Below are 26,675 nucleotides of genomic sequence, written 5' to 3' on the forward strand. Positions count from 1 at the left end.
TGCTTGTAAAATGTGTCTTTTGTAAAGAAGTGTTGGCATGTGTTCATCACCAATGGTAAACTTCTTATTAGTCATGGTTAATCACACAATGTTTTTAATACTTCCGTGTGAAGGAAGATTTCCGAGGCTAATTTAAAATAATTTCTGAGCTGCCTGCAATGCACTCCACTAACATGATAATATTGACTTGAGGGACAGCACCATTAGTTGGACTGCCCCAAAGCGTCTACTGGCAGTTGCATTGTGGGAATCATATGCAAATGACTAGGGTTAGTTTATTATCGTTTTGGGATGAAAAAAATGTCTGATTTCTGATGTAATGTTCTCAAGAGATTACGTTTATCACCTGTATTTCATGAGTATGACACGGTGGACCTACTTCATTTTAAAAGACAAATCTGTTGGAGCAAATTATCTTATAAAGCTACACGAGTTGGGAGGGGCAGTCTGACACACAGGCAGTCCTCTGCCAGGGGGAAGTTGGTGCCAATGATTCAAAAGTGTTTGTTCCTTATTATTGTTTATTACAGGTAGAATTGGAAGACTGGGGAGACAACTATACTCTAGGTCTGGTATATCAACATTAGCTTGTAGATTGGTTTTCTATGTTTCGTCTGTTACTCTTCAATACCTTTTTGTTAACTTTACTCTATTTTCTTTCATATTAATACGATCTGTACATTTGTCATAATAAAAAGCTTTTTTAAACAAGGAATGGTAGGCCGACTTGTTTTATGTCTCTTGAAAAGGGAGAGGACAGCATGATGGTATGAAATATTGATACAATCAGCTTTCTGACTAATGCAGGCATGTCCACTTGAGAACCATGCTTCTACACCTGCATTGCTTGCTGGTTTGGGGTTTTAGGCTGGGTTTCTGTACAGCACTTTGAGATATCAGCTGATGTAAGAAGGGTTTTATAATACATTTGATTTGATTTGAGAACAATCTGGAAAAATTGTTGAGGGGGCATGTTTCCTTAAAGATGCATTAATTAAAGTTTAGTTGCTATTTGTTTCTCCAGAAATGTTGACTTGTGTGGTTGATGTATGGTTTATTTACACGTCTTAACTCATGAAAACAATACTTAAAGTCGTTTTTTATGTTGCTAATCGGTGTGCCTCTTTCTGTCAAATTAGGTCATTTCTGGAAAATACTTGTCTATTTTAGTTGGATTTTTGGCTCAAGTGCACCCCTAGTTGTTATTAAAGTTCCGTATGGTTTATTTGCGAGTTTGTTTTGCATATGGTCGGGTGCCCCGGGTGGATTGGAGAGGTCTTTTACGTACCAATGGAATGGTCTACACACACTCCGCATACCCGGAGCACTGGGCCTTTTAAAACGAACTAGCCCACTTTATAAACAACCTAATTACAGCGCTCATAGGATAAATCGGCTGCCCCGCCCAAATCTTAATTAGACTACGCTCCGCCAACTACAGAAACTGGTGTGGAAAGCAGTTCGTTTGGAGTTAAACAACCATCGGAAAGGGGTCTCAAAAAGACTTTCAGAACACAGCAAGGCAATTAAAGAAGCGCAGTGTCATTCTCGTAACCGAATTGTCCATTGAACCTCAAAATTATCCGAACATCATACATCGTTGTTTATAAATCTGCAGATAGGTGGAAACTATCCGATCAACATGTTTAATTCACTCCATGCGGGTCGGGAGGACAGGGAAGCTACGATGGTGAATCTGAAAAACGTATCTCCTCCAAGTGAAGGAATACGGTACAATCAAGGTGAAATCACCGCTGTTTGGAATGGCGAAGGGCTTGGACCAGGAACTCTGTACATTGCAGAAACGTGAGTGTTTCCAGGTTATTCATCAAGAAACTGCGCGATTTGATTGAAATCGACTAGTATGTGTTTGACAAAGGCCTTTCCTCATATTGGCTACCTAAAGTGCGTAAAATGTATTTTTAATTACATTGTCTAATCTCTTCCCAGGTGTGTATCATGGTTCGATGGGTCTGGAATGGGATTTAATTTGAAATACCCGTCAATCAGTCTCCATGCAATCTCACGCGATTTTAACGCGTACCCAGGAGAGCACCTGTACGTCATGGTCAACACCAAACTCAACGGTGAGGTTTCTCCAAAGATACTTTGTCTTTCTCTCAATTCCAGTGTATTCAGAATAGTCTCACTTTCCGAAGTGCAATGAGGCCATGCCAGTTTGAAGCGAGCCGCATGTTATGTGAAGTTGAGCCTGTACATAGACCTTATTATTGTATACAGTTATGCTCGAAAACGTTGCGGTTTCTCACAGTCGGGCGCATGCAAACACAGACGGGATTGCCTACATCTTGTACACACACGTAAGGGTATATTAATTTATTATGTTTCAAAACGTTTTGCAACAAACCCTTAAGTTACAAAGCGTTTTATTTTTGGAGTAAAGACAAATTCAGGAAGGGCCCTCAGTTTCTTTCACTTTGGTTCCTAAAGTTAATATAACCAGTTTCCATTGCACACGATTTTGCAACAGCCAAAACGTTTTGCAACTTAATTTGACTAATGCTTTTTCACAAAATCAACTCTCAAAACATCCCAAATGACATACGAAAGCATTTATTGTTCACCAAAATAACATCTGAGTCACACTGGCATGCCTCCTGTCCTGCCTGGTCTCAGACTAGACGTAGCATAGTAAACGTGAACCCGGGATACCTACATTAGTTTGGTATGGTGACATAAGACAAATTGGTTACTTAATGCAGGTGTAACGGATGTGAAACAGCTAGCTTAGTTAGCGGTGGTGCGCGCTAAATAGCGTTTTAATCGGTGACGTCACTTGCTCTGAGACCTTGAAGTAATAGTTCCCCTTGCTCTGCAAGGGCCGCGGCTTTTGTGGAGCGATGGGTAACGATGCTTCGTGGGTGTCAGTTGTTGATGTGTGCAGAGGGTCCCTGGTTGGCGCCCGGGTATGGGCGAGGGGACGGTCTAAAGTTATACTGTTACACAGAAACAAAATTAGGGTGGATGGGTGGGCGTATAAAGCAAACGCCTAGCAACCCAAAGGTTGTGAATTCAAATCTTATCACGGAAAACTTTAGCATTTTAACCCTTTAACCTAACTCCTAACCTTAACATAAAGCCTAGCTAATATTTGACAGCTAGCTAGAATTCGTAACATATCAAACATTTAGGAAAATGTGTAAAATATATTACGTTTAGCAAATTCTTAACATATCATATGAAATGGGCGATGGACAACCACATTTAATACATACCATAAGAAATGTGTCACACTAAATGGAATCCCTTGGATTTCTGTCAAGAATAAAAGAAAATACTCTTGAGCCCAGGTTGTCCTGTCAGGAACAGCCACACATACTCACCCGCTGCTGAATGGCCCGTTTTAACCCCCTAGAGAGGCTCATTGTCATATTGCGGCTGCCAGTCACGGTTGCTCGGACATCCGATGCTCTTGAGAGCTTATTTACAGCTGAGTTGCTGCTGAGACTAAACAATAAGCAGTGTTTTTGCTTCATGTCTCAGGTCATGCCAAAGTCATTAGACTTCATTTGCTCACTTATGCCAATTTGTTGTGCCAAATGTTGCATTGTCGAAGGAACCTGCCAGTAAGCATTCTGTTGGACTGTGTACCATGTGTAACCTGTACATACGACTAATAACATGTGGAACTTTAAATTAAACTTCATCATTTTATTAATGCCAGTTAACTCTGATTGTAGTGCTCTTAGATTCATAATCCGCTTGGCCACCTTAACACTTGTTTGGTAGGGAAAATTGTTTTAAATGTAAGTAAAATATTGTTCCATTTGCATGTTGGACATTTGGTTGTATAGGTAGTGTAAGATCAAAATGAAAGAATATTTTTTTTTTCTTTGAGTTGTGCTTTGTGGAGCACATAACTTGTTTAGGATTTGCCCTGGGACTTGAAACTTACTTGTAAAACAATGACTTGGTCCCACCTCTGTAATTTACTACTGAAAGAATAAGCTATAAGCAGTCACCCACGACTGTGCGGTCTACGCATGACTCCAGCACCACCAAGTTTACTGACGATGGATGGTGGTAGGCCTGATCACTGGCGACGAGACCGCCCACAGGGAGGAGGTTAGTGACCTGACCGTATGGTGCCAGGACATCAAGCTCTCCATCAACATCAGTGAGACCAAGGAGCTGATCGTGGACTACAGGAAACGGGGGCAGCAAGTCCACATCGACAGGGCTGCAGGGGAAGTGGGGTTTAGAGCTTCAAGTTCCTTAGTGTCCAAATCACTAAGGACTCGCATGCGATGACCCCCCCCCCCCATGAAGTTGGAAAGATTTGGCAAGGGCCCTCAAATCCTCAAACTACAACTGCACTGTTGAGTGCAATTTTGACTGGCTGCATCACTGCTTGGTATGGCAACAGCACCATCCTCAATCGCATGGTGCTACAGAGGGTGGTGCGGACAGCCCAGTACATCACCGGGGCCAAGCTCCCTGCCATCAAGGACCTCTATCAGGCAGTGTGACGGGAAGGTCAGAAAAAAACGTTACACTCCAGCCACCCAAACCATAGACTTTTCTCTGCTTCTGCACAGCAAGCAGTATTGGTGCATCAAGTCTGACACAAACCGCCTCTATCCCAAAGCCATAAAACTGCTAAATAGCTAACAGTCCGTGTAGCCATTCTCTATCTGAGTTGACCCTTGTATTTTATTTTTACACTCTCTATACACACTTGTAGGACTCTACACACTCACTCAACACACAACACGCGCACACATTTATACTGACTACGCAAACACACTGGCATAAAATCTTAATTTACATTGCTGCTACTCTGTTTCAAATATCCTGATGTCTAGTCACCTTACCCATATACATACATTTGCTGTATAACAGCCCCCCCTCTTCTGGGCAGGCTTTCCACTCGATGTTTGAACATTGTTGCAGGGACTTGCTTCCATTCAGCCACGAGCATTAGTGAGGTCGGGCACTGATGTTGGGTGATTAGGCCTGGCTCACAGTTGGCGTTCCAATTCATCCCAAAGGTTTCCGATTGGGGTTGAAGTCGGGGCTTTGTGCAGTCAAGTTCTTCCACACCGTTCTCGACAAACCATTTCTGTATGGACATCACTTTGTGCACAGGGGCATTGTCATGCTGAAACAGGAAAGGGCCTTCCACAAAGTCAGAAGCACAGAATTGTCTAGAATGTCATTGTATGCTGTAGTGTTAAGATTTCCCTTCAATGGAATTAAGGGACCTAGCCTGAACCATATAAAAACAACTAAACTTTACTTGGCACTGTATGTTCTGCTGGCACCAGATTCCGCTAAACCCAGATTCGTCCGTTGGACTGCCAGATCGTAAAGCGTAATTCATCACACTAGAGAACACATTTCCACTGCTCTGTGTGTGGGAGAATACGCTCACAAGTAGCCCTAGTTGTACATGCAGGTGTGCCATAATGTGAGTGTCATGAGATTGCAACGGAGCTCTGTTCCACTACTGACTCTATAGCTGCGTTTACACTGACAGCCCAATTCTGATCTTTTGCCCAATTTTTAGTAGCAAAAGATCTGTCTGATTTGATTGGTCAAGAGACAAATTAAGTGATAAAAATCTGAACTGGGCTCCCTGTGTAAATGTGGACTAACAATTCTCTCTGCCCCCCAGGTAACTGTGAGAAGTGTGCGGAGGAAGAGGATAATGAGAGTACTGATGATGACTGCGACGCTGATTCCATAAGTCCTGTTACAGAGATCCGTTTTGTGCCCAGTGATAAGGCCACCTGTAAGTGGGTACTGTGGAATACCATTCATGCATACTTCACCGTATAGTGAGCTATATCAGCACATATTTGGACTCGTAATAGATATTCTTCAGCCTGAGCTAAATTTGAAAAATGAACCTCAAAGGAATGTTACTTAGATCGGACCAAACTGATGGTCCCTTTTACAGCTGTAAATCTATGGTTTGGGGAAAGGGTTGGTTTGGACAACTTTCCAAAATACTTTGAGTTGGTTTTCCACCCTCCAGTGGAGCCCATGTTCTCAGCCATCTCTGAATGCCAGGCCCTGCACCCTGACCCTGAAGACTCCGACTCTGACTTTGAGGGAGATGAGTACGACGTTGAAGAAGCTGGTGAGTGAGCCTGACCATGTTCAGTATTCATTAGGGCACACATCAGAATGTTTTGCACCGGAAACAATTGAACCTTTCCCATTGGACAAGTCAAGGTAGTCCCTCCCTGCTTTAGTCTTCTTGCTGTTTTGGCGACTAATGAACACAACCCATCTTTCTTGCCGACAAATTAACTTATTTCTTGACATCTAGACTTGATGTTTCATGCCCAAATGTCCTCAGTGCACTTCCTCGACACCTTGACAACTGTTCTGCAATCAGTATAAGGATGCACATTAATTTCTCAGTCCGGTTGTTGGACTGTCAGTGCTAAAAGAATAATTAAAGTTGGCTAACTTTCACCAAAGTATATATCTGCTGTATGATACCATGCCTTAACGCATAAAGTAACTGTACCCCCCCCCCCAATCATTTTTTTTAAACAACTTCCATTTCAAAACCACAACTTTACAGTCCCACAATACTTTAATTGGGGCGCCCAATGTCAACTATGTGGGCATTTGACTAACCTTTCAGTCTCCTGTCTCCCCACCCACAGAACAGGGTCAGATAGACCTGCCAACATTTTACAACTTTGAGGAGAGTCTGTCCCAGCTCACCCTGGAGGGCCAGGCCACCCTGGAAAGACTGGAGGGGATGCTGGCCGACTCTGCATCCCAGAAACACCACTGCATGGCCGTGGTAAGGCCCGAGGACACCCCAACGGGATGCTGCAATGGTATGAGCTTGAAATGCATTGGAATGGGGTCTGCATTGCTTTGTATACGTACATGGGTCGTGTTCATTAGGGCATGCAATGGAAAAAGGAAATGAGTCCAAGTTGTCCCTCAACATTTCAGTCTTTCTGTTTGGTGCCTAATGAACACCCTTGATTTGGGTAACAGTGGGTCCTAGGGGGTGGACATTTTGTGGTAGGACTGGAACAATGCAAGATGCTCTGAAGATGCATGAAACATCAGCGACACACATCAGCATTAGATTATTGAAGGGAATCAATTTGCCGTCCTGAACCTCCTGCCAGCGTTTTAGTTAAACCGTACTAAGCACCCCATCAGTAGGCTAGCCTCGAATTCCAAACTGAATAACGCTACATTTCACTATTGTTTGAAGTAGCCCTTATGTTACTGAATGTATTAATTACGTTATCAACAAATCCTGCAGAAAGTACAGATTTGAAAATGCACAATTAACTAATATTTGGATTGTTCAGCAGTCCAGTAAAAAGAAAATATAAGCTAAAGCACTAGCACACAAGTACAACTTAATGTACAGTGCATTCGGAAAGTATTCGGACCCCTTGATCTTTCACATTTTGTTACGTTACAGCCTTATTTTAAAACTGATTCAATTGCCCCCCCCCCCTCCCCCCAATCTACACACAATACCCCATAATGACAAAGCAACAACATTTTTGCACATTTTAATAAAAAACATCACATTTACATAAGTATTCAGACCGTTTACTCAGTACTTTGTTGAAGCGCCTTTGGCAGAGATTAGTCTCGCGTCTTCTTGGGTATGACGCTACAAGCTTGGCACACAAGCTCTGTCAAGTTGGATGGAGAGCGTCGCTGCACAGCTATTTTCAGGTCTCTCCCTCCAGAAATGCTAGACCGGGTTCAAGTCCGGGCTATGGCTGGGCCACTTAAGGACATTCAGAGACTTGTCCTGAAGCCACTCCTGTGTTGTTTTGGCTATGTGCTTAGGGTTGTCCTGTTGAAGGTGAACCTTCACCCCAGTCTGATGTCCTGAGTGCTCTGGAGCAAGTTTTCATCAAGGATCTCTCTGTACTTTGTTCCGTTCATCTTTCCTTTGATCCTGACTAGTCTCCCAGTCCCTGCCCCTGAAAAACATCCCCACTGGATGATGCTGCCACCACCTTGCTTCACCATAGGGATGGTGCCAGGTTTCCTCCAGATGTGGCGCTTGGCATTCAAGCCAAAGAGTTCAAGCCAAAGAGTTCAATCTTTGTTTCATCAGACCAGAGAACATTGTTTATCATGGTCTGAGAGTCCATTAGTAGGTGCCTTTTGGCAAACTCCAAGAGGGCTGTCATGTGCCTTTAACTGAAGAATGGCTTCTGTCTGGCCACTACCATAAAGGCCTGATTAGTGGAATGCTGCAGAGATGGTTGTCCTTCTGGAAGGTTCTTCCATCTCCACAGAGGAACTCTGGAGCTCTGTTAGTGACCATCAGATTCTTGGTCACCTGCCTGACCAAGGGCCTTCTCCCCCGATTGCTCAGTTTGTCCAGGAGACGAGCTCTCGGAAGAGTCTTGGTGGTTCAAAACTTCTTCCATTTAAGAATGATGGATGCCACTGTGTTCTTGAGGACCTTCAATTCTGCAGCAATTTATTTTTTGGTATCCTTCGCCAGATCTGTGGGTTGACACAATCCTGTCACGGAGCTCTAGGGATAACTCCTTCAAACTCATGGCTTGCTCTGACATGCACTGTGTCGTGGTAATTTCCTGTATTACTAAATGAGGAGAGTTTACAAACAACACACAAGTCAGAGTTATATTTTAATCTTCATTAATTATGAGCTTCACCATTATGAGCTTCACCATAGCCCTTTGACTCTCAAATAAATTCAGTGTCTATAAATTAATTCTGAGTATCCCATAGCCAGATAGCATTAGCTATAAATTATCATTCAGTTTGGTCTCTAAAACGAGATTCTAATCTCGTTCCTGGTACTTCATAGTACCAAAACATTACCTCACTATCTGGAATGCTCTTTAGGCTTTATTGGCAAAAGACTTCGTAAATCTCCTGTCAGTGCTATCTCGTAGAGGCCCATCCTCAGTGAAACACAACACAATCGTCGACAGATTCTATTCTGTCGACTAAAACAACCATTCTAATGCAATACAAAGATTATATAATCTTTCAAGCACTATAACATAATCTCACAATTTTCCGACAACTGTCAACTGTGGGACCTAATGTAGACAGGTGTGTGCCTTTTCAAATCATGTCCAATCAATTGAATTTACCACAGGTGGACTCCAAGTCATAGAAACATCTCAAGAATGATCAATGGAAACAGGATGCACCTGAGCTCAATTTGGACTCTTATAGCAAAGGGTCTGAATACTTATGGAAATGTTTTACTTCTAAAGCTGTTTTCGCTTTGGCATTATGGGGTATTGTATGTACAGTTGAAGTCAGAAGTTTACATACACCTTAGGCAAATGCATTTAAATGCATTCTTCACAATTCCTAACATGTAATTCTAGTAAAAATTCCCTGTCTTAAGTCAGTTAGGAATACCACTTTTAAGAACGTGAAATGTCAGAATAATAATAGCAGGGAATTATTTTTGCTTTTATTTCTTTCATCACATTCTCAGTGGGTCAGAAGTTTACATGCACTCAATTAGTATTTGGTAGCATTGCCTTTGAATTGTTTAACTTGGGTCAAACATTTCAGGTAGCCTTCCACAAGCTTCCCACAGTAAGTTGGGTGAATTTTGGCCCATTCCCCCTGACAGAGCTGGTGTAACTGAGTCAGGTTTGTAGGCTTCCTCGCTCGCACACGCTTTTTCAGTTCTGCCCACACATTTTCTATAGGATTGAGGTCAGGACTTTAATGGCCACTCCAATACCTTGACTTTTATCCTTAAGCCATTTTGCCACAACTTTGGAAGTATGCTTGGGGTTATTGTCCATTTGGAAGACCCAATTGTGACCAAGTTTAACTTCCTGACTGATGTGAAGCTGAACTGAAGCTCATAGGCACGAAGAACAGTAGCTTAGACCACTTCATAATTCAAACTGTCCTCCAGAGGTAGCGCTGACACAACTTCTTGGGCTTTACCAGTTCATTTACACTGAAGTAATAGGCACCATACCTCTTCAGGCCATTTCAATGCTACGGCTATACGTTCAAAAACACAAAAATAGGAGTCAACCTCTGCCTTTGTACCTTTGTTCAGAGAGTCAATGTCCCTACTGTCAAAAGTGTTGGAAGCTCCAGCTGGTGAGGAGACTGCCTTGCTGTCTCTGCCTCCAGTTCCATCTGGCGCATTTTTAACTCCATCTGCCGCTGTTCTCGTTCTTTTTCTGCCTCAATTTTACACATCTCCAACTGGAGGTGGAAGAGAGCCCAAATTAGGCGGGAGACTCTCCAGTTGGAACTGTATTGACCGGACATCCCTCCTGGCATCATCGGTTGACTGTGGGGATTGTGGATCAAAACGGGGCAATGTGGCTGGAGCTTTAGCCTCAGCCACCAACGGGCTTAGAGGAGCAGCAACATCCCCTACAGGGGTAGTAGGCTCAGGCAGCGGTAACACAAGCACCTGCTCTTCCAACAAAACATTTAACACTAGTTGTTTAACCTACGCTTTAACTAAACTCTGCGGAATCGATAACGAATGGTCAGCCAAGGTCATTAAATCAACTCTACGACATTTATCAAAAACCTCCCACGAAGGGTTATCCAAAAGGATTTCAAATCAAATGTAGCCATCTTTAAATACTACACACGAGCCAACAAATATCAAACACTAATGCTACATCAGCTATGACGCTCAACACTGAACTATACCACGATCACAAACTGCACAAGCGGCAGGGGTGTCAGTAAAGACATATCCCGGATGAGCCCCCACTTGTTACGAATCCTTTTTGGCCCGACAGTCTAGGGGGGATGGTAACGAGACCCGTAACATGACTCATGCAAATTATAATAGTGAAAAAGTAAGTGAGAATGAAAACCACAGACAACTAAATTACCGTCAAACACTCATGGTTTATTTGAAAACACACGGTAATGGGGGGAGCAGGGAAATGGGCTGAGCTGGACCCAAGGAAATAAACAAGTATCCAAAAACACCCCAAAGCTAAACAAGCCTACTTCACCAACAGCTAACTAACTAACCAAAAATAGTGGGTGGTCCGCCCAGTTCTAACTAGTGTTTTTATACATAGTATTCCTATGGGTAATGAATGCCCATGGGCGCCTTATCTTGGTACCCCCTTTTCCCACCGTAAAACAAACATCATAACAAAACCAATACTCACAGGTGGGGACAAAGTGACATGTAGTTGCAAAAACCAAATGAGATCTACAGACAGATGACATTGACAGAGAGATTGAGCTCTAGAGCAAACAGACAGGGTTTTTAAACCAAGGGAATGTGATGGGGTAATGGTAACAGGAGGAGGTGTGTCTTCTGATTAGCAACTGATTGATGACTGATTGGGGAATGATGAATGCTACCTGTGAGGGGAGAATGAGAGACACAGAATACCTGTATAGGTAACACTAGATGTTGCTTCAATATCCATATAATTTCCCATCCTCCTGCAGCAAAGCAGCCCCACAACATGATGCTGCCACCCCCGTGCTTCACGGTTGGGATGGTGTCTTTGGCTTGAAAGCCTCCCCCTTTAACGATGGTCATTATGGCCAAACGGTTCTATTTTTGTTTCATCAGACTAGAGGACTTTTCTCCAAAAACACGATCATTGTCCCAATGTGCAGTTGCAAACCGTAGTCTGGCTTTTTTTATGGCGGGTTTGGAGCAGTGGCTTCTTCCTTGCTGAGCGGCCTATCAGGTTATGTCGATTATAGGACTCGTTTTACTGTGGATATAGATACATTTGTACCTGTTTCCTCCAGCATCTTCACAAGGTCCTTTGCTGTTGTTCTGGGATTGATTTGCACTTTTCGCACCAAAGTAGGTTCATTTCTAGGAGACAGAGTGCGTCTCCTTCCTGAGGAGTATGACTTCTGCGTGGTCCCATGGTGTTTATTTGCATACTATTGTTTGCACAGATGAACGTGATACCTTCAGGCATTTGGAAATCGCTCCCAAGGATGAACCAGACTTGTGGAGGTCTAATTTATTTTCTGAGGTCTTGGCTGATTTTCTTTGGATTTTCCTACGATGTCAAGCAAAGAAGCACTGAGTTTGAAGGTAGGCCTTGAAATACATCCACAGGTGCACCTCCAATTGACTCAAACTGTCAATTAGCCTATCAGAATCTTCTAAAGCCATGACCTACTTTTCTGGGATATTCCAAGCTGTTTAAAGGGACAGTCTATTGTTTGTAAACATCTGACCTGCTGGAATTGTGGTACAGTGAAATAATCTCTGTAAACAACTGGTCTGAATACTGTCTGACTGCACTGTATGATGTTAGAAGGAAATGCATAGTCTTGTTTTCATTTGAACTCTCACTTTTAGGTCAAGGGACTGTCGTGTCTTTGGCTATGCCGGATTAAGTGATATGACAAGCTATTCTATAAAATCCTTTCTCTGTAAATAATATTACCTGATTTTGCTAATCATGTAAAAGTAATTAACTAGGAAGTTGGGGCACCACGAAAGCGTGTTTATAGAGCTGTTATCTTCCGAATAAACTCTTAAAGACCTACTAATATTTTACATCAATAGCAGTCAATATTAATCGTCACCTTATTTCAGTCTCATCTGAAAGTTGTAAATTCTTGGTTATCTTCACGAACCCTGGCTAACAAGTTGAATCAGCAATATAAAATTGGGTTTAATTATGTATTTACTAAATACCTAACTAATCACACAGAATTACATATACACAGAATGCAAATGATGTCATACGGAAAACGTCCCTGGTGGACGGAGCCAACAATATCTGGTTACACAAAGGAAAGGGGGTTGGGTTTGAGTGAAAGAGCGGGAAGACTGAGGAAACAAGGGAGAAGCCATGCTATCGTAAATGCAGTATCTTATACATTCTAAATTACCACCCATTTGGAAAATGAAAATGCAATAAATATTTACTGAGCTGCGCTTCGGTAGGTTGGTCGTAGATGCTGGCGGTGTTGGCTAACAGATCTTCCTGTCCTCGAAGAATGTCTCTGGTGGTAAATTGGCTATGTTGAAGTATCGTCGTTGTGTTAGACTAGATACGTCGTCCGTCCTTTACTAGCCCACGTTTACAGCTGCTGTAATGGCCAGAATGTCTCACTTTAGTGAATAAGAGTTCAATGTTCATACCATTCACAACCAAAGCTCACGCTGAGGTTGGCTTAGTTCTGTAGTTGACGTGTTAGTCCTTTTTAATGTATGGACCGTCATCCTATCGTCCTTGGAACAAAGTTATTCGCCCTTTTAACGCAGAGGCTGCAGGCCTCGCGTACTTGGAACAGGAGGTTACATTTTCATCAAGGGCTTATATAGTGGAGGGAGAGGAGTGTTTTCATAGTTTATAACCAATGTCCATTCACAGGGGTAGGCCACTGATTGAGCAGAGCTCTAAGCTTATGAAAACCCAATTCTCTCATTTGGAAGCTAAAATTACATTTCTTCTTTTCACAAATAGTTTCATATTTAAACATTTAAATTGCACAACACTTCCATGTGAATCTGATAGTTTGTCGTCCTGTCTCAGATGACAACCGAATGAATATGATATCAGTTTTTCAACTGTTTTAGATTACTGAAATATGGTTCCTTTCCCCCCACTTGTTTGTTCCTCATGCTCTCTGTTTCACAAAGCCTATTCAAGAGTCCTTCAGTAGAGTCTAGAGTGAGAGGGAAGGGAGAAAGGTATTTATGGGGGGGGGTCATAAACCTTTACCCACAGGCCAACGTCATGACAGGACATATAAAGTGTTTTCTTTTTTTGAGGGTCTTATTTGGACACGCAGCAGAAGCTCTATAAAATGTTTTGCAACGGAAAATGGAAATTAGTATCCAAGTAGTCTCTCCCTGTTTCAGTCAGTTTTCTGTTTGGTGAATACTACCCACGGGTCTGCTTTAGGAGATAAAGCTCAGATTGAGTGGCACACCACCAGCAGATGGCCCAAGTGAAGCAATCAAGCAGACTTCTGACAGTGACCACCTTTTTTGTGTTGACAATACTACGTCACCCTACTCCCCTTCACCACGTTAGACATGTTGACACCGAAGTCAAACTTTATTGGTCACGTACACATATTTAGCAGATGTTATTGTGGGTGTAGCTAAATGCTTGTTCCTAGCTCTAACAATGCACACATCTAAAAGACGTTGAGTTTGTTTTCCTGACACCACTCTCCCAGGGCCCTCACCTCCTCCCTGTAGCTGGTCTCATTGTTTGTAATCAGGCCTACTACTGTTGTTATCGGCAAAGATCTGTAAAATCTGTCATCGGAGTTGGAGGCGTGCGTGGCCACGCAGTCAAAAGGTGAACAGGGAGTACAGGAGGGGGCTTAGCACGCACCCTTGTGGGGCCCCTGTGTTGCGGATCAGCAAAGTGGAGATGTCCGTAAACTTTCAAGCCAGCTGGTCTGTGCATGCTCTGAGTTCCTGTATGTTATCATAATCGCACCACGAGTAGTTAATGATGAAACATACACCCCTGCCTTCTTCCCAGAGAGATGTATTCCTGTCTTTGCGATGTACTGAACACAGCTGGCTGTATGGACGGTATATCCCGATAGAGCCATGTTTCCGTGAAACTGAGTATGTTACAATCCCTGATGTGTCTCTGGAAGGAGGTGCTTGTCTACTTTATTATCCAGAGGCTGAACATTAGTGAGTAATAATATGTTTTGGAGCAGCCTCTGGAATAAGTTAAATTGCCTTGGGGGGTACGAACAAATGATCCGCTCTGATATCCAAGTCATTTATTGCTGTATGTAATAACGCAATTCTGGGCTAATAATGTAAGAAATAACCCAAACTAAATAATGCAAAGTTGCTTAGAAGTAGAGCTGCCGGCGCCATCTTACATTACATTCCAGCTTGGTCCATTCCGTTTCGGGCGGGGTGTAGTGTCATGGTTATGCTACAGCGAATGTCCTATATAGGTTTATGAGTTGTGACTGAGGCGTTTGAAACATGATGGCGGAGCGCACTTGTGTTGCATGGATTCCATAAATTCTATAGGTCAATGCTACTGGTTCCACAAAGCTTAGCTTTGCTACGCTGCTGCCTGTCTTTTCTGACTCAGTGCAATTGACACCCGACACTAACCTTTTTGGTCTGTGACCTTAGGGTAGCTAGTGTATCCTCAGCCTATTCTTGATTATGTTTGAACTATTCCAGTTCTAGCATGGCTGATCTGATACCATGAACTGGTCAACTAATCGTCAAGCCTTTGATTAGTTAGCCTTTCCTCAAATGAACTACATAACTGAATGAACAGCGACAAAGTGAAATAGGAATATTTATTAAAATAGTTTTGGTCATAGCCTCGTCTCAGGAATTATCCTTGGGGGGGGGGTTGTCAAACTGTTACTGAAAAACAGCAAGTGAGAGGAGATCAAAGGGCAAGTTGACGTAAACGTATCCCACGATTTGGTTGAGCGTGGAAGGTGATAATAGCAAGCTTGAGCCCATAGGTTAGACAGCACGAGTGAGGAATGTGCATTATTGTGCCGTGCTCATAGGCTATAAGGTAAATAGGTGTATGACATTCCGCACTTGGCAAATTGAAAGGAGTAGATATGATGCTATGATAGTTTGTAAACACGCATTGATTCCCACTATGACCATAGAGGAAGTAATGTGAATGTATTTGCTTACTGATGACATTAAAGAAGGAAGCCATTCAGACTGCCTAACTTTTGTTGAACTTCCGTTATCAACTACATTTGTTGACCAGTTCTCATGCTGGAATAAGATCAATTAAGTGCAACTGGTTTGGGGTACTGGTACTCAAGTTTATCAAACACTGAATTGGGGTATAACGGAAGTCTCCTCTGGGAAAAATACAGTAATTATATCCTATTTACTATAGGATATTTTCAAATTGTTCCAGGGATATTTCATTGTTCCTATTACATTTACATTTTAGCCGGGGCTCTTATCCAGAGCAACTTACAGTAGTGAGTGCATACATTTGACTATTTGTTCATACTGGTCCCCCATAACCCTGGCATGGCAAGTACCATGCTCTACCAACTGAGCTACACTATTCCCTTTTCACCTGCGGTACCTCATACACTGTCTTTACATGGCAGACTGACTAGGTGAATCCAGGTGAAAGCTTTGGTCCCTTATTGATGTTACTGGATTGTGTATGTTGAGGGTAAATTGGCAAGACAAATGATTTTAAGTGCCTTTGAACGGGGTATGGTAGTAGTTGCCAGGCGCACCGGTTTAAGAACTGCAACACTGCTGGGTTTTTCACACTCCAGTTTCCTTTGCGTATCAAGTATGGTCCATAACGCAAAGGACATCCAGCCAATTTGACACAACTGTGCGAAGCATTGGAGTCAACATGGGCCAGTATCCATGTGGAATGCTTTCGACACCTCGTAAAGTAAATGCCCCAACAAACTGAGGCCGTGTTGAGGGCAAAAGGGGGTTTGCGCAACTCAATTTTAGGAAAGTGTTCCTAATGTTAGGTATACTCTGCAAGTGTCATTTTCAGTACGGCCTTATCCAATGAACACATTTTCCCTTTCCATTGCAAAACATTTTGCTACAGTTTGCACTTCTGAACATGACCCAGGTGTCCAGAAGGGCAAGTTGTTTCATGAAATACTTCTGACTCCTACCCTTCCTCTCAACCTCCAGAGTCTGGTGCAGTAGGGGTCTCAGGACAGTTTGAAGACGCCAACGTTGATCATTGGTAAGACTTTCACCCTCCTTGGAATAGGTTATAGGGATTAGATTTTTATTGGATAATTAAGTACAGTACCAGTCAAGTTTGGACACCTACTCATTCCAGGGGATTTCTTTATTTTTTACTATTTTCTACATTGTAGAATAAGTGAAGACAAACTATTAACACACATGGAATAATGTAGTAACCAAAGAAAAGTGAAATCAAAATATATTTTAGATTCTTCAAAGTAGCCACCCTTTGCCTTGATGACAGCTTTGCACACTCTTGGCATTCTCTCAACCAACTTCACCTGCAATTATTTTCAAACAGTCTCGAAGGAGTTCCCACATATAATGAGCACTTGTTAGTGGCTTTTCCTTCACACAGCGGTCCAACTGATCCCAAACAATCTCAGTGGGTTGAGGTTGGGTGATTGTGAAGGCTCGGTCATCTGATGCAGCACTCCATCACCCTTGAATGAGTAAGTGTCTGACCTTTTGACCGGTACTGTACATGGAAGACTTCTCCAGCTGGTTGACTCATATAATTCAGTGTTTCCATCCCTAGCAGACCTGCTTCAACTAGTCAAAGCTCTGTTATTAGCTGTGTCAGGTGTGCTAGTATTGGAATAGATGAAGTGGAACGACTGCTTGTCCTTGAACAGCGGTTAGGGAAACACTGCAATTATGCCTCAATTATTTGGGCTCATGATTGGCTCTATACTCCCGTGCTGTTGTAAATGATTTGGTGTGATTATGAACGGCTCTGTTCCCGTGCGTCGTGCTCACGATCCCTGTACTGTAATCAAGCTGGGTAGTTCTAATATGCTCGTTGGCAGAGACTGCCTAGTTTAGCCTGCAACTGATACATTCCACCTTCCATTCACCTGTGGCACAGGTTTTCCCTAGACTTTACAGTGTGATTTAATCATTGACACACACGCTCAGTCCCTTTCCCAAAGGCCACCTTTAGCATGTTTTTAAGCAGTCATTTTCTTTAGTTTTGTTTGGACTAATAATGAGTCATGATGGCCATGATGTCACCCTTGTCAGATTCAGTTCCTGGCCACTAATCAGCCATGTGAAATGTGATCTTGTGTTGCAGATGGAACAGAGAGGCCCTTGTTAGCACCCTCCTGACCGAAAGCTTTTTGAAAATGGGGGCATTAGGGTGGAATTGCAGTGTGGGGGGGCCTAAAGGTCTGATTGCGTAACACAGATGCAGGCAGTGCCAAGGCACTGGGTCTCTGAATGAGTACAGATAAATAATTTTAAGTCTCACAAGGCTAATCTCTACTGGCAGGTCACGATAGGCCTCGAAGTCTGAAGGACTAAAGCAAATAACAACTGTCACTTTTTTGTGAAGAGTTTCCATTTTTGTTACTGAAAGAAAAGACCAGCCAGCAGATTTATTTTGAGCTCTTGTATGTTCAAATAATAAAACTTGGTTTTGTATAAAGCAAGGTGTGTGTGTGAGAGCGAGAGTGGATGCATTGGTAGTCGAAAATAATCTGTCATCCGAAATGAGCACAGACTTTCAAACAGCAACTTGTAAATCTTATCAACTTGCGTGTAACAAGTGATCAATTGCAGGATAAGGATTTGAGATGTAATGCTGGTGGGATGTTCAGTTTGCTGCCACAGACCAGCTCCAGAGCCTAAACAACATTTGTTTGCTGAAAAGACTTTGTTTGCCAACTGGCACCCTGGTTCAGTGGCATGGTGTGGATTTCTGTAGGACTGCTTCTCTTCCGGCTGGGTTGGTGCCCACACTGCACAGCCACTCTACACCCCCCCCCCCCCACAGTTGTTGAAAGAAAGAGGCAGCTTTGTGTGTGGGGGGGGGGACTGACTACTGACACACAGAGAAAGAATGGATTCAGAGGGAGAGGATTTATGCTAAAATACAGTGGCCGCTCAGCACCCAAACACCATCCCAGGCCTCTTTGCTCTTTTGATTGGTTCCTTCTCCATCAGAAGAGAAATAGACTTCTCTAGACTTTCTGCACAGTGTGCATTTTAATCAGAGGGAAGGCATTGTTGAATTATTAAAAATTGTAGAATTACTTAATGAAAAATTGCATTAGGCTACTGGATCCCAATGTGTTTTTTTGATCCTGCTTTGGAATGTACTGCTAATGGATATGTTTCCACTAGTTCTAAAAAATGCAGGATAATGTGGAGGCTGCTGAACAACCAGCTAACAATGTAAACTGTTTTAAATTCATACTTCAAAAGTGAGTTCACTTAAAATACTTTTTTTATCTTCAGGATCAGATTCTGAGCTAACAAGTTCTACAGTAAAGGAAGTTGTGCGGTGTTGACTGTTTATTTCGTTTGTAATGATCAATTATGGAGATTGAATCTCTAAAGCCAACTGTACTGGACGGACACTCCACCCAGTTTACCACCTTCCCCAGAGATTACAATACTAATTTATACGATAACATGGTTATACAAACAGTTTTATAGTGGTGAAAATGTCCAATATAATTTTAAGCAATTTCCTTTAGCATTACTCCTTATGGCTGTTGGGACTTTGGGATATGTGGTAATATTGTGATGGTGTATTCTGAGAATCCCCATATCAGATTGTTCAAAATAAAATGTTAAGATTTAAACAACTTTTTTTCCCCCTTTTTTTTAGCAATTCTTTAACTAAACAAGCTGCTGTTCAGCTAAAGCAAAAACAGTTTGTCTCATAAAATACATTTCAGCTTGTAGGTAGTTATGTAAGATTTGATGTACCATTTGCCCATCTGAGTTGTAGCAGAACACTGAAAATAGAGGCAGCTCGTAGACCGAAATACTAGGATAAAAATCTAGACATGCCGAGAAATACAAAGACGCAAATTTAAATGCCGCCCTAATCCTCATGTCCTTTAAAAAAAGTTTATTTTTGAATTATGTAGCACAATCACCACTAAGAGCAAGACGGCTCTCTTAAAGAACAAAACAATCTCCATGCATCATTTAACAAATGGAATACTTTTCTTTGGCATGAGAAGCTACTGAGGTACTGCTGGCCAAACAGCATTGTAGAATTCATTCTACAATCAACATGTATAGAAGTGGAGTAGTGATTGAGTAGAGGAATTTTTGTTTTGTTTTCTGTGACTGTCTAAACTGCACTCTATTCACTAGTGTGTCTGTGTGTGGTGCACTACTTTTGACAAGGGCTTATAGGGCTGTGGTCAAAAGTAGTGCACTATATATAGGGAATAGGATGCCATTTCAAAGACTCACTTTTATGTAACTGCACTAAGGTAATGCCTAAACATTTTGAGTTTGCTCTCTTTCTGCCAAAGAGCAAACTGACCTTTGCAGTTATAATGCATTGTTTGACATGAACATATGACCCCTTAAATGTCTAATCATCATCAACCCTTGTTTTTAGACACATTTATTCCCCCGGAATGGTACCATGACTCCACTAAAATGGGACAGTTGAATCTTGGTGAAAAACCAGCACACATGCAAAGATTAAGGTACTCCATCGTTTGGAACAAAGTTCATATTAAACTTGAGGGGCTGCAAACGCCTGGCTCCATTTGTGATGCAGAATTTCTTTCTACTGAGGTATGTCACAATAATGACATTAGGGAGAGGCCTAGCGCCCAAATGGATGTACAGTAACTTGTGAAAGTATTCACCCCGGCCATTTTTCCTATTTTGTTGCGTTACAATCTGGAATTAAGATTTATTTGTTGTATGTTTATCATTTTGATTTACACATGCCTTTATTATTTATTGTGAAACAAACAAGAAATACGACTAACAGAACTTGAGCGTGAACTTGAGTCACTGCCCCAAAGGCTTTTTTCTTGCCACTCTTTCCAATCTCTGCTGTGGAGCTTTGCAGCTCCTTCAGGGTTCTCTTTGGTCTCTTTTGTTGCCTCTGATTAATGCCCTCCTTGCCTAGGTCTGTGAGTTTTGGTGGGAGGCCCTCTCTTGGCAGGTTTGTGGTGCCATATTATTTCACTTTTTTAATAATGAATTCAATCGTGCTCTGTGAGATGTTAAGAATATTTTTTTTATAACTCAACCCTGATCTGTACTTCTCCACAACTTTGTCCCTGACCTGTTTGGAGAGCTCCTTGTTCATGGTGCTGCCCCTTGTTTAGTGGTGTTGCAGACTCTGGGGCTTTTCAGAACGCGTATATATACTGAGATCATGTGACACTTAGATTGCACACAGGTGGACTTTATTTAATTATGTGACTTCTGAAGGTAATTGGTTGCACCAGATCTTATTTAGGGGATTCATATCAAAAGGGGGTGAATACATATGCATGCACCACTTTTCTGTTTATTTTTTTGACATTTTTGAAACAAGTACATTTTTTCACTTCGTCAATTTGGACTATTTTTGTGTATGTCCATTACATGAAATCCAAATAAAAATCCATTTAAATTATAGGTCGTAATGCAACAAAATAGGAAAAGCACCGAAGGGGTGAATTCTTTTGCATTGCACTGTATGTCACGCAGCTGAGAGTCGAGTGTAGAGGCATGGGTTTGGTTCAGTCAGTCGTCCTGATAAGCTCTTGTAAACAAATGTGCTGTTTTGTCAATGGACGAGGGAGAACTTGTTTTGGTCACGATCTCCAATTTGTTTCCTCACTTGATTTTATTTTGAGGAGGATGGCAGCCTACATGAGAATTAACTTGTAACATTCGTCGTAACCATCTGGATGTTACCGTAAAACAGTCTACCTACACTGCTCACTAGATAGCAGTCACCCTGGCCTGATTGGCTACACTAAAGCACATTTTTATTGTAGTGAACATCTAACGTGCAAATATGTTTTTATTAAATAAACTATTACTCCGATTTAACTGGATGCTTCTGAAAACTCCCAAGTCCTAACTTAGTCAGACAAGTTTCAAATTCTAGCTTAAGTTACTAGCCACAATCATTAAACTAGCTGAAGGGCTCAGGACGACTAGCTGCTGCTGAGCTGTGGTCAGAGAATCTTATTATTTTGTATGTAAAGCCGAGACACTGCATTTTAGTATATGTTATGTTTGAATGTCCATTCCCAATTTTGTATATGTTACAAATTTCAATTAAGTTAATAATTTGCTAAAACATACTGTATGTGATGAATTTACAAAATGTATGAAACAAATTCTAGCTAGGTGGCTAAGTTCAGGAGTTAGGGGATGGGTTCACTAACTCTTTAACCTAACATGAAAAGTAGTAAATTAGTTAGTTGCTAATTAGCTAAAATTTATCTGATTCAAACTCAGCCTTTGGGTTGGTAGACATTTGCGATATAACTACCGTACTTTTTGTTTTTGCCATTTGTCTTGTTACTTATCATTCTGAGTGTCTCGGATTTTCATTTACTATGTTACATCTTGTCTGAGACCAGGTTTCCGACTGAACCAAATGTTTGTCGCCACTGCTCTTGCTGCGAGACAAAAGTAATCAATTTGGGCACCAGCGTGTCTGTATAGCCTCTCCCTTAGGGACATGTCTTTTCATTCTGCTCATATTGAGTATGTTGTACTGGTGTAGTCATCCAGGGTATAAGGTTCACACAGCAACAACATGGTACAGTGCATCTGGAAAGTATTCAGACCCCTTCACTTTTTATACATTTGGTTTCATCACGGCCTTAATCTAAAATGGATTAAATAAAAATGTACTCCAATCTACACACTGACAAAGCTATGAGACTTAAAATTGAGCTCAGGTGCATCCTGTTTCCATTGATCATCCTTGATGTTACTACAACTTGGAGTCCACCTGTGGTGAATTCAAATGGAAAGCCACACACCTGTCTATATAAGGTCCCACAGTTGACAGTGCATGTCAAAGCAAAAACCAAGCCATGAGGTCGATGGAGTTCTCCATAGAGTTCCGAGACAGGATTGTGTCGAGGCACAGACCTGGGGAACACTACCAAAACATTGAAGGGTCCCCAAGAACACAGAGGCCTCCATTACTAAATGGAAGAAGTTTGGAACCACCAAGACTCTTCCTAGAGCTGGCCGCCGGGCCAAACTGCACAATCGGGGGAGAAGGGCCTTGGTCAGGGAGGTGACCAAGAACCCGATGGTCACTCTGACAGAGCTCCAGAGTTCCTCTGTGGAGATGGTTGTCCTTCTGGAAAGGTTCTCCCATCTCTGCAGCACACCACCAATCAGGCCTTTTTATGGTAGTGGCCAGATGGAAACCACTCCTTAGTAAAAGGCATATGACAGCCCGCTTGGAGTTTGCCAAAAGGCACCTAAAGGACACTCTGGTCTGAAGAAACCGACATTGAACTCTTTGGCCTGAATGCCAGGCATTATGTCTGGTGGAAACCAGGCACCATCCCTACGGTGAAGTGCGGTGGCAGCTGTGAGAAATTACATGTTTACATGATTTGTTTGATATTTAACAATTATATATTTGAAAGAGTGGGACATTTCTGTTCTAATGATATGTTTTTATGGTCTACACTCTAGCTCCCTCCAGCTAATATAAGCGTATGGTAACTAGAGAGAGCTTGAGATGACCGTTTGACTTGGTGATAAAACCTAAAGACTGCATTCCATAGACAAGATGTGGAGGGTGTAACAGAGAGCCTGGAGGAGTAGAACAAAATCCCTCAGTTGCCCAAATACAAGGATGATTAGAAACAAAGCTGGGTTGTGGGTTAAAACGGCACCAGGTGCAGATAATCACAAGATGAACCCAAAGTGTCTGAGTCTCCTGATCTGCATGGGAGGGGTGGAACCAGCCATGACTAAGCAGTTTAGTGTCGGCTATATAAGAACCAGGATTCCTATGGAAGTTTAATCGCTATGCAACACACTTCAGTGTGCTGTCGACCAGCTTCATTATTGCAATAATGAATCAATGTTAAAGATTGCTTGTTTGAATAATTGTCCAAATCTCTCACAGTATACATGAATTTCCACGACACAGCATCATGCAGTGGGGATGTTTTTCAGAGGCAGGGACTGGGAGACGAGTCAGGATCGAGCGAAAGATGAACGTAGCAAAGTATAAAGATCCTTGATGACAACCTGCTCCAAAGCTCTCAGCACGGAATGTGAACCTTCGTCCCAGTCTGACAACAGGACAATGACTCTACGCACACAGCCAAGACAACGTATGAGTGGATTTGGAACAAGTCTCTGGACGTCATTGAGCAGCCCGGACTGGAACCTGATCGAACATCTCTGGAGACCTGAAAATAGCTGTGCCGCAACACTCCCCATCCAACCTGACACAACTTGAGAGGATCTGCAGATAAGAATGGAAGAAACTCCCCAAATACAGGTGTGCCAAGCTTGTAACGTTATATCCAAGAAGACTCAAGGCTGTAATCGCTGCTAAATGTGCTTCAACAAAGTACTGAGTAAAGGGTCTGAATAGTTATGTAAATGTCATATTTCCCTATTTTTATAAATTTGCAAAAAATGTCTACCTGTTTTTTGATTTGTCATTATGGGGTGTTGTGTTTAGATTGAGGGGCGGAAAAACAATTTTAATACATTTTAGAAAAAGGCTAGCGTAACAATGGAAAAAGTCAAGGAGTCTGAATACTTTCTGAATGCACTGTATGCCATTGGTGTAGTCATTCAGAGTATAAGGTTAATTTCAATTCATGAGGTTGTGACAGTTTTGGATAGGTTCATACAGGAACATGTTATGCCATTAGAGGTAACCTTGCACTAATAACTAAAATATTGCATAATGACCAAGTCCAGGGAGCCTTTTCTCAGCACATTTTCATCAAATCTTCAATTTAAGTAAAAATGTTTTACTGATCAACAGCTGATATTATGGCCCTTTTTTAGGGCAGCATAAATTGAACTTGTGCTGTGATCAGTGACCACAAAGTTAAGACTTAATATGTGTGAACGCCCTTAGACCGAGTCATGATAAGGTGACCATAATAATCAAATACTAATGGCCGCCCTGGCACCATCATATATAAAGGAGCCTACTCAGAGGAATAAAGCCATAATCTCATGTGTTACTGTATCTTCTTCTTCTGGACAACAGGGATGCCCACGCCCATTGTGCTTTTCCCAGATAGGAGTGGGATGATTTTGTCAAAGAGCAGGATGCACATTGCCATGCCTGTGAATATAGATAGATAGATAGATAGATAGATAGATAGATAGATAGATAGATAGATAGATAGAGATTATACAGGGTACACTTGGGAGCAAGCAATTTTCGCCTCTGTCGTCCAGCCCTGTCCCAAACCCCAGGGCAGGGTGAAACTCAATTGTCTTACACAAGAACCCATTTTTCTAGCCTGGTCCCTAATTGCCATGCAAATGACCATAGGCTTTGAACTAGCAGCATACGAGCCAGCATCATCCCACCCTGAAGCTAAGCAGGGTTGGTCCCTGGATGGGAGACTCGATGCTGCTGGAAGTGGTGTTGGAGGCCCTCTTTCCTCTGGTCTAAAAACATATCCCAATGCCCCTGGGCAGTGATTGGGGACATTGCCCTGTGTAGGATGCGGTCTTTTGGATGGGATGTTAAACTGGTGTCCGTCCTGACTCACTGTGGTCACTAAAGAGCCCATGGCACTTATTGTAAGAGAAAGTGTATTCACCACTGTGTCCAGGCTAAATTCCCAATCTGGCCCTCATACCATCATGGCCACCTAATCATCTCAGGCTTCCAATTGGATCATTCACCCCCCCGTAACTATTCCCCAGGTTGTTGCTGTAAATGGGAATGTGTTCTCAGTCAACTTACCTGGTAAAATACAAAGATTGTCTGTACAGCACAAACCATTCAGGGACCAGGCTACCATTGCTCTATTCTAGTGGAAACAGAACGACCTCACGACGACTCACATTCTGTTTCACTTCACATATGACGAAGTAGAACAAAGTGTGAGCGCTGCTGTCAGTCTGATTGTCCAGACTACCATTTCCTTTACAGCTGGTAGGCAAAATAGCACAAGTACTTTACCTGTGACTGGTCCTAGCCAGTAGACAAAAGCATATTCCAGGAAGGTGTGTCCACTGCAGGGGAACAGGACGGAGAAGGCCATGATTGGGTTGAAAACAGCCCCTGAAATATGACCCCCTGAGATTGGGGGGGAGCAAAGGGTGAAAGTTAATTGACATCTCAGTAGGTTAGTTCTTCTCCTATTCATATAGGTTAGTGTAAATACATATACCATGCCCCCTTCTCTGCTTGCACACTAACACACAATCCAAATCTCCATTCCCAGTCCCAAATCTAGTAATTGCAAACAAATTAAATTAGTTTAATTGAAGTATAGATGACATGAGGGCACAAGCATAACTAGGCTATTATACTTTGTTATTAAACAGTGTGGCGATGATCATAATGAAATTCAACTTGACAAACCTGAGTAAACCAGTGACGTAATGACAGCAGCGATGACAGGGGCGTGGAATCTCTCGTCCAGTTTATGAATGTGGAGGACTGCGGCTTGGACAGCGAAAGTGCAAGCCAGCTCCACACCAGCGGCCTCCAACAGGGACCCATTGATGGGACTGAAGCATTTAAATCCGAACCTTTTGTGCGTGAGGTGGTGGTCGGATAGACCCAAGGACCAAATATGGGGCACAAGGAGCTGCGCTGCTTTCCCACCTATAAACATACAAGTTATGCGCGCCACCGCAGTTTTCCCTGTGATATTCTTGCGGTAAACGTTCTCGATAGCACCATTTGGGTTGGCGAACGCCCCGTGAAAAGTTATTACGTGGACCACCGTGATTATGAAAGTCAGTGTGAGTGCTATATGCGGTTCGATTCTGCCAACTTCGCCCAGGACTTTGAGTTCGTGCGTACATGCACAGAGCTGGTAGGTCGAGACAATTTCCACGAGGTAAATCGCATAATCCTTGCCAGAGAAGAGGCGCGAGATCAGTATGCGCGTCGCCTCGCAGAGAAATACTGTTGTGGCCAATAGTGCCAGTGAAATCCCCAAGTCTGTCATTCTTGCAGAAATTAGTTTAGATTTTATATTTCCGCTAACTTAATGCACCTCTCTGTGTAGTCAGTGACAACATGTATCAAAGTCCTCCGCCGCGAATGGCT

The 26,675-nt window shown here is 42.4% G+C and overlaps 2 protein-coding genes across 5 annotated transcripts; one reads left to right on the top strand and one right to left on the bottom strand.

The window, feature by feature from the left end:
• The first annotated feature begins 1,322 nt into the window (after nt 1-1,322).
• LOC135550853 (methylosome subunit pICln-like) lies at nt 1,323-18,099 on the top strand. 3 transcript variants are annotated; one of them, XM_064982023.1, is made up of 7 exons: nt 1,323-1,806; nt 1,951-2,087; nt 5,639-5,755; nt 6,002-6,106; nt 6,645-6,824; nt 16,607-16,661; nt 16,968-17,156. In XM_064982023.1, exons 1-7 carry the CDS (start codon nt 1,643-1,645, stop codon nt 17,068-17,070), a joined length of 861 nt encoding a protein of 286 aa, XP_064838095.1. In that variant the 5' UTR covers nt 1,323-1,642; the 3' UTR covers nt 17,071-17,156. The 3 variants fall into 3 exon arrangements, with proteins under 3 accessions (XP_064838095.1, XP_064838096.1, XP_064838097.1); XM_064982025.1 differs by lacking the exon at nt 16,968-17,156 and adding an exon at nt 17,742-18,099 and having other exon boundaries at nt 1,345-1,806; XM_064982024.1 differs by lacking the exon at nt 16,968-17,156 and having other exon boundaries at nt 1,341-1,806; nt 16,607-16,665.
• LOC135550855 (aquaporin-11-like) lies at nt 2,559-26,675 on the bottom strand. 2 transcript variants are annotated; one of them, XM_064982027.1, is made up of 3 exons: nt 25,980-26,675; nt 25,575-25,691; nt 2,559-3,276 (listed from the first exon to the last, which is right to left on the bottom strand). In XM_064982027.1, the coding sequence occupies exons 1-3, from the start codon at nt 26,572-26,574 to the stop codon at nt 3,188-3,190; spliced, it is 801 nt and encodes a 266-aa protein (XP_064838099.1). In that variant the 5' UTR covers nt 26,575-26,675; the 3' UTR covers nt 2,559-3,187. The 2 variants fall into 2 exon arrangements, with proteins under 2 accessions (XP_064838099.1, XP_064838098.1); XM_064982026.1 differs by lacking the exon at nt 2,559-3,276 and adding an exon at nt 19,518-24,722.

Source organism: Oncorhynchus masou, chromosome 12 (assembly GCF_036934945.1).
Source record: "Oncorhynchus masou masou isolate Uvic2021 chromosome 12, UVic_Omas_1.1, whole genome shotgun sequence".
Lineage (NCBI taxonomy): Eukaryota > Metazoa > Chordata > Actinopteri > Salmoniformes > Salmonidae > Oncorhynchus > Oncorhynchus masou.

Bases quoted from the DNA above. Each gene is read 5' to 3' on its own strand.
- LOC135550853 (XM_064982023.1), top strand. From the start codon at position 1,643: ATGTTTAATTCACTCCATGCGGGTCGGGAGGACAGGGAAGCTACGATG. The intron at 1,807-1,950 runs GTGAGTGTTTCC...ATCTCTTCCCAG, and splicing joins ACTCTGTACATTGCAGAAAC to GTGTGTATCATGGTTCGATG. The intron at 6,107-6,644 runs GTGAGTGAGCCT...CCCCACCCACAG, and splicing joins GTACGACGTTGAAGAAGCTG to AACAGGGTCAGATAGACCTG.
- LOC135550855 (XM_064982026.1), bottom strand. From the start codon at position 26,574: ATGACAGACTTGGGGATTTCACTGGCACTATTGGCCACAACAGTATTT. The intron at 25,692-25,979 runs GTTTGTCAAGTT...CCCCAATCTCAG, and splicing joins TACGTCACTGGTTTACTCAG to GGGGTCATATTTCAGGGGCT. The intron at 24,723-25,574 runs GTAAAGTACTTG...CTATATTCACAG, and splicing joins CTGGCTAGGACCAGTCACAG to GCATGGCAATGTGCATCCTG.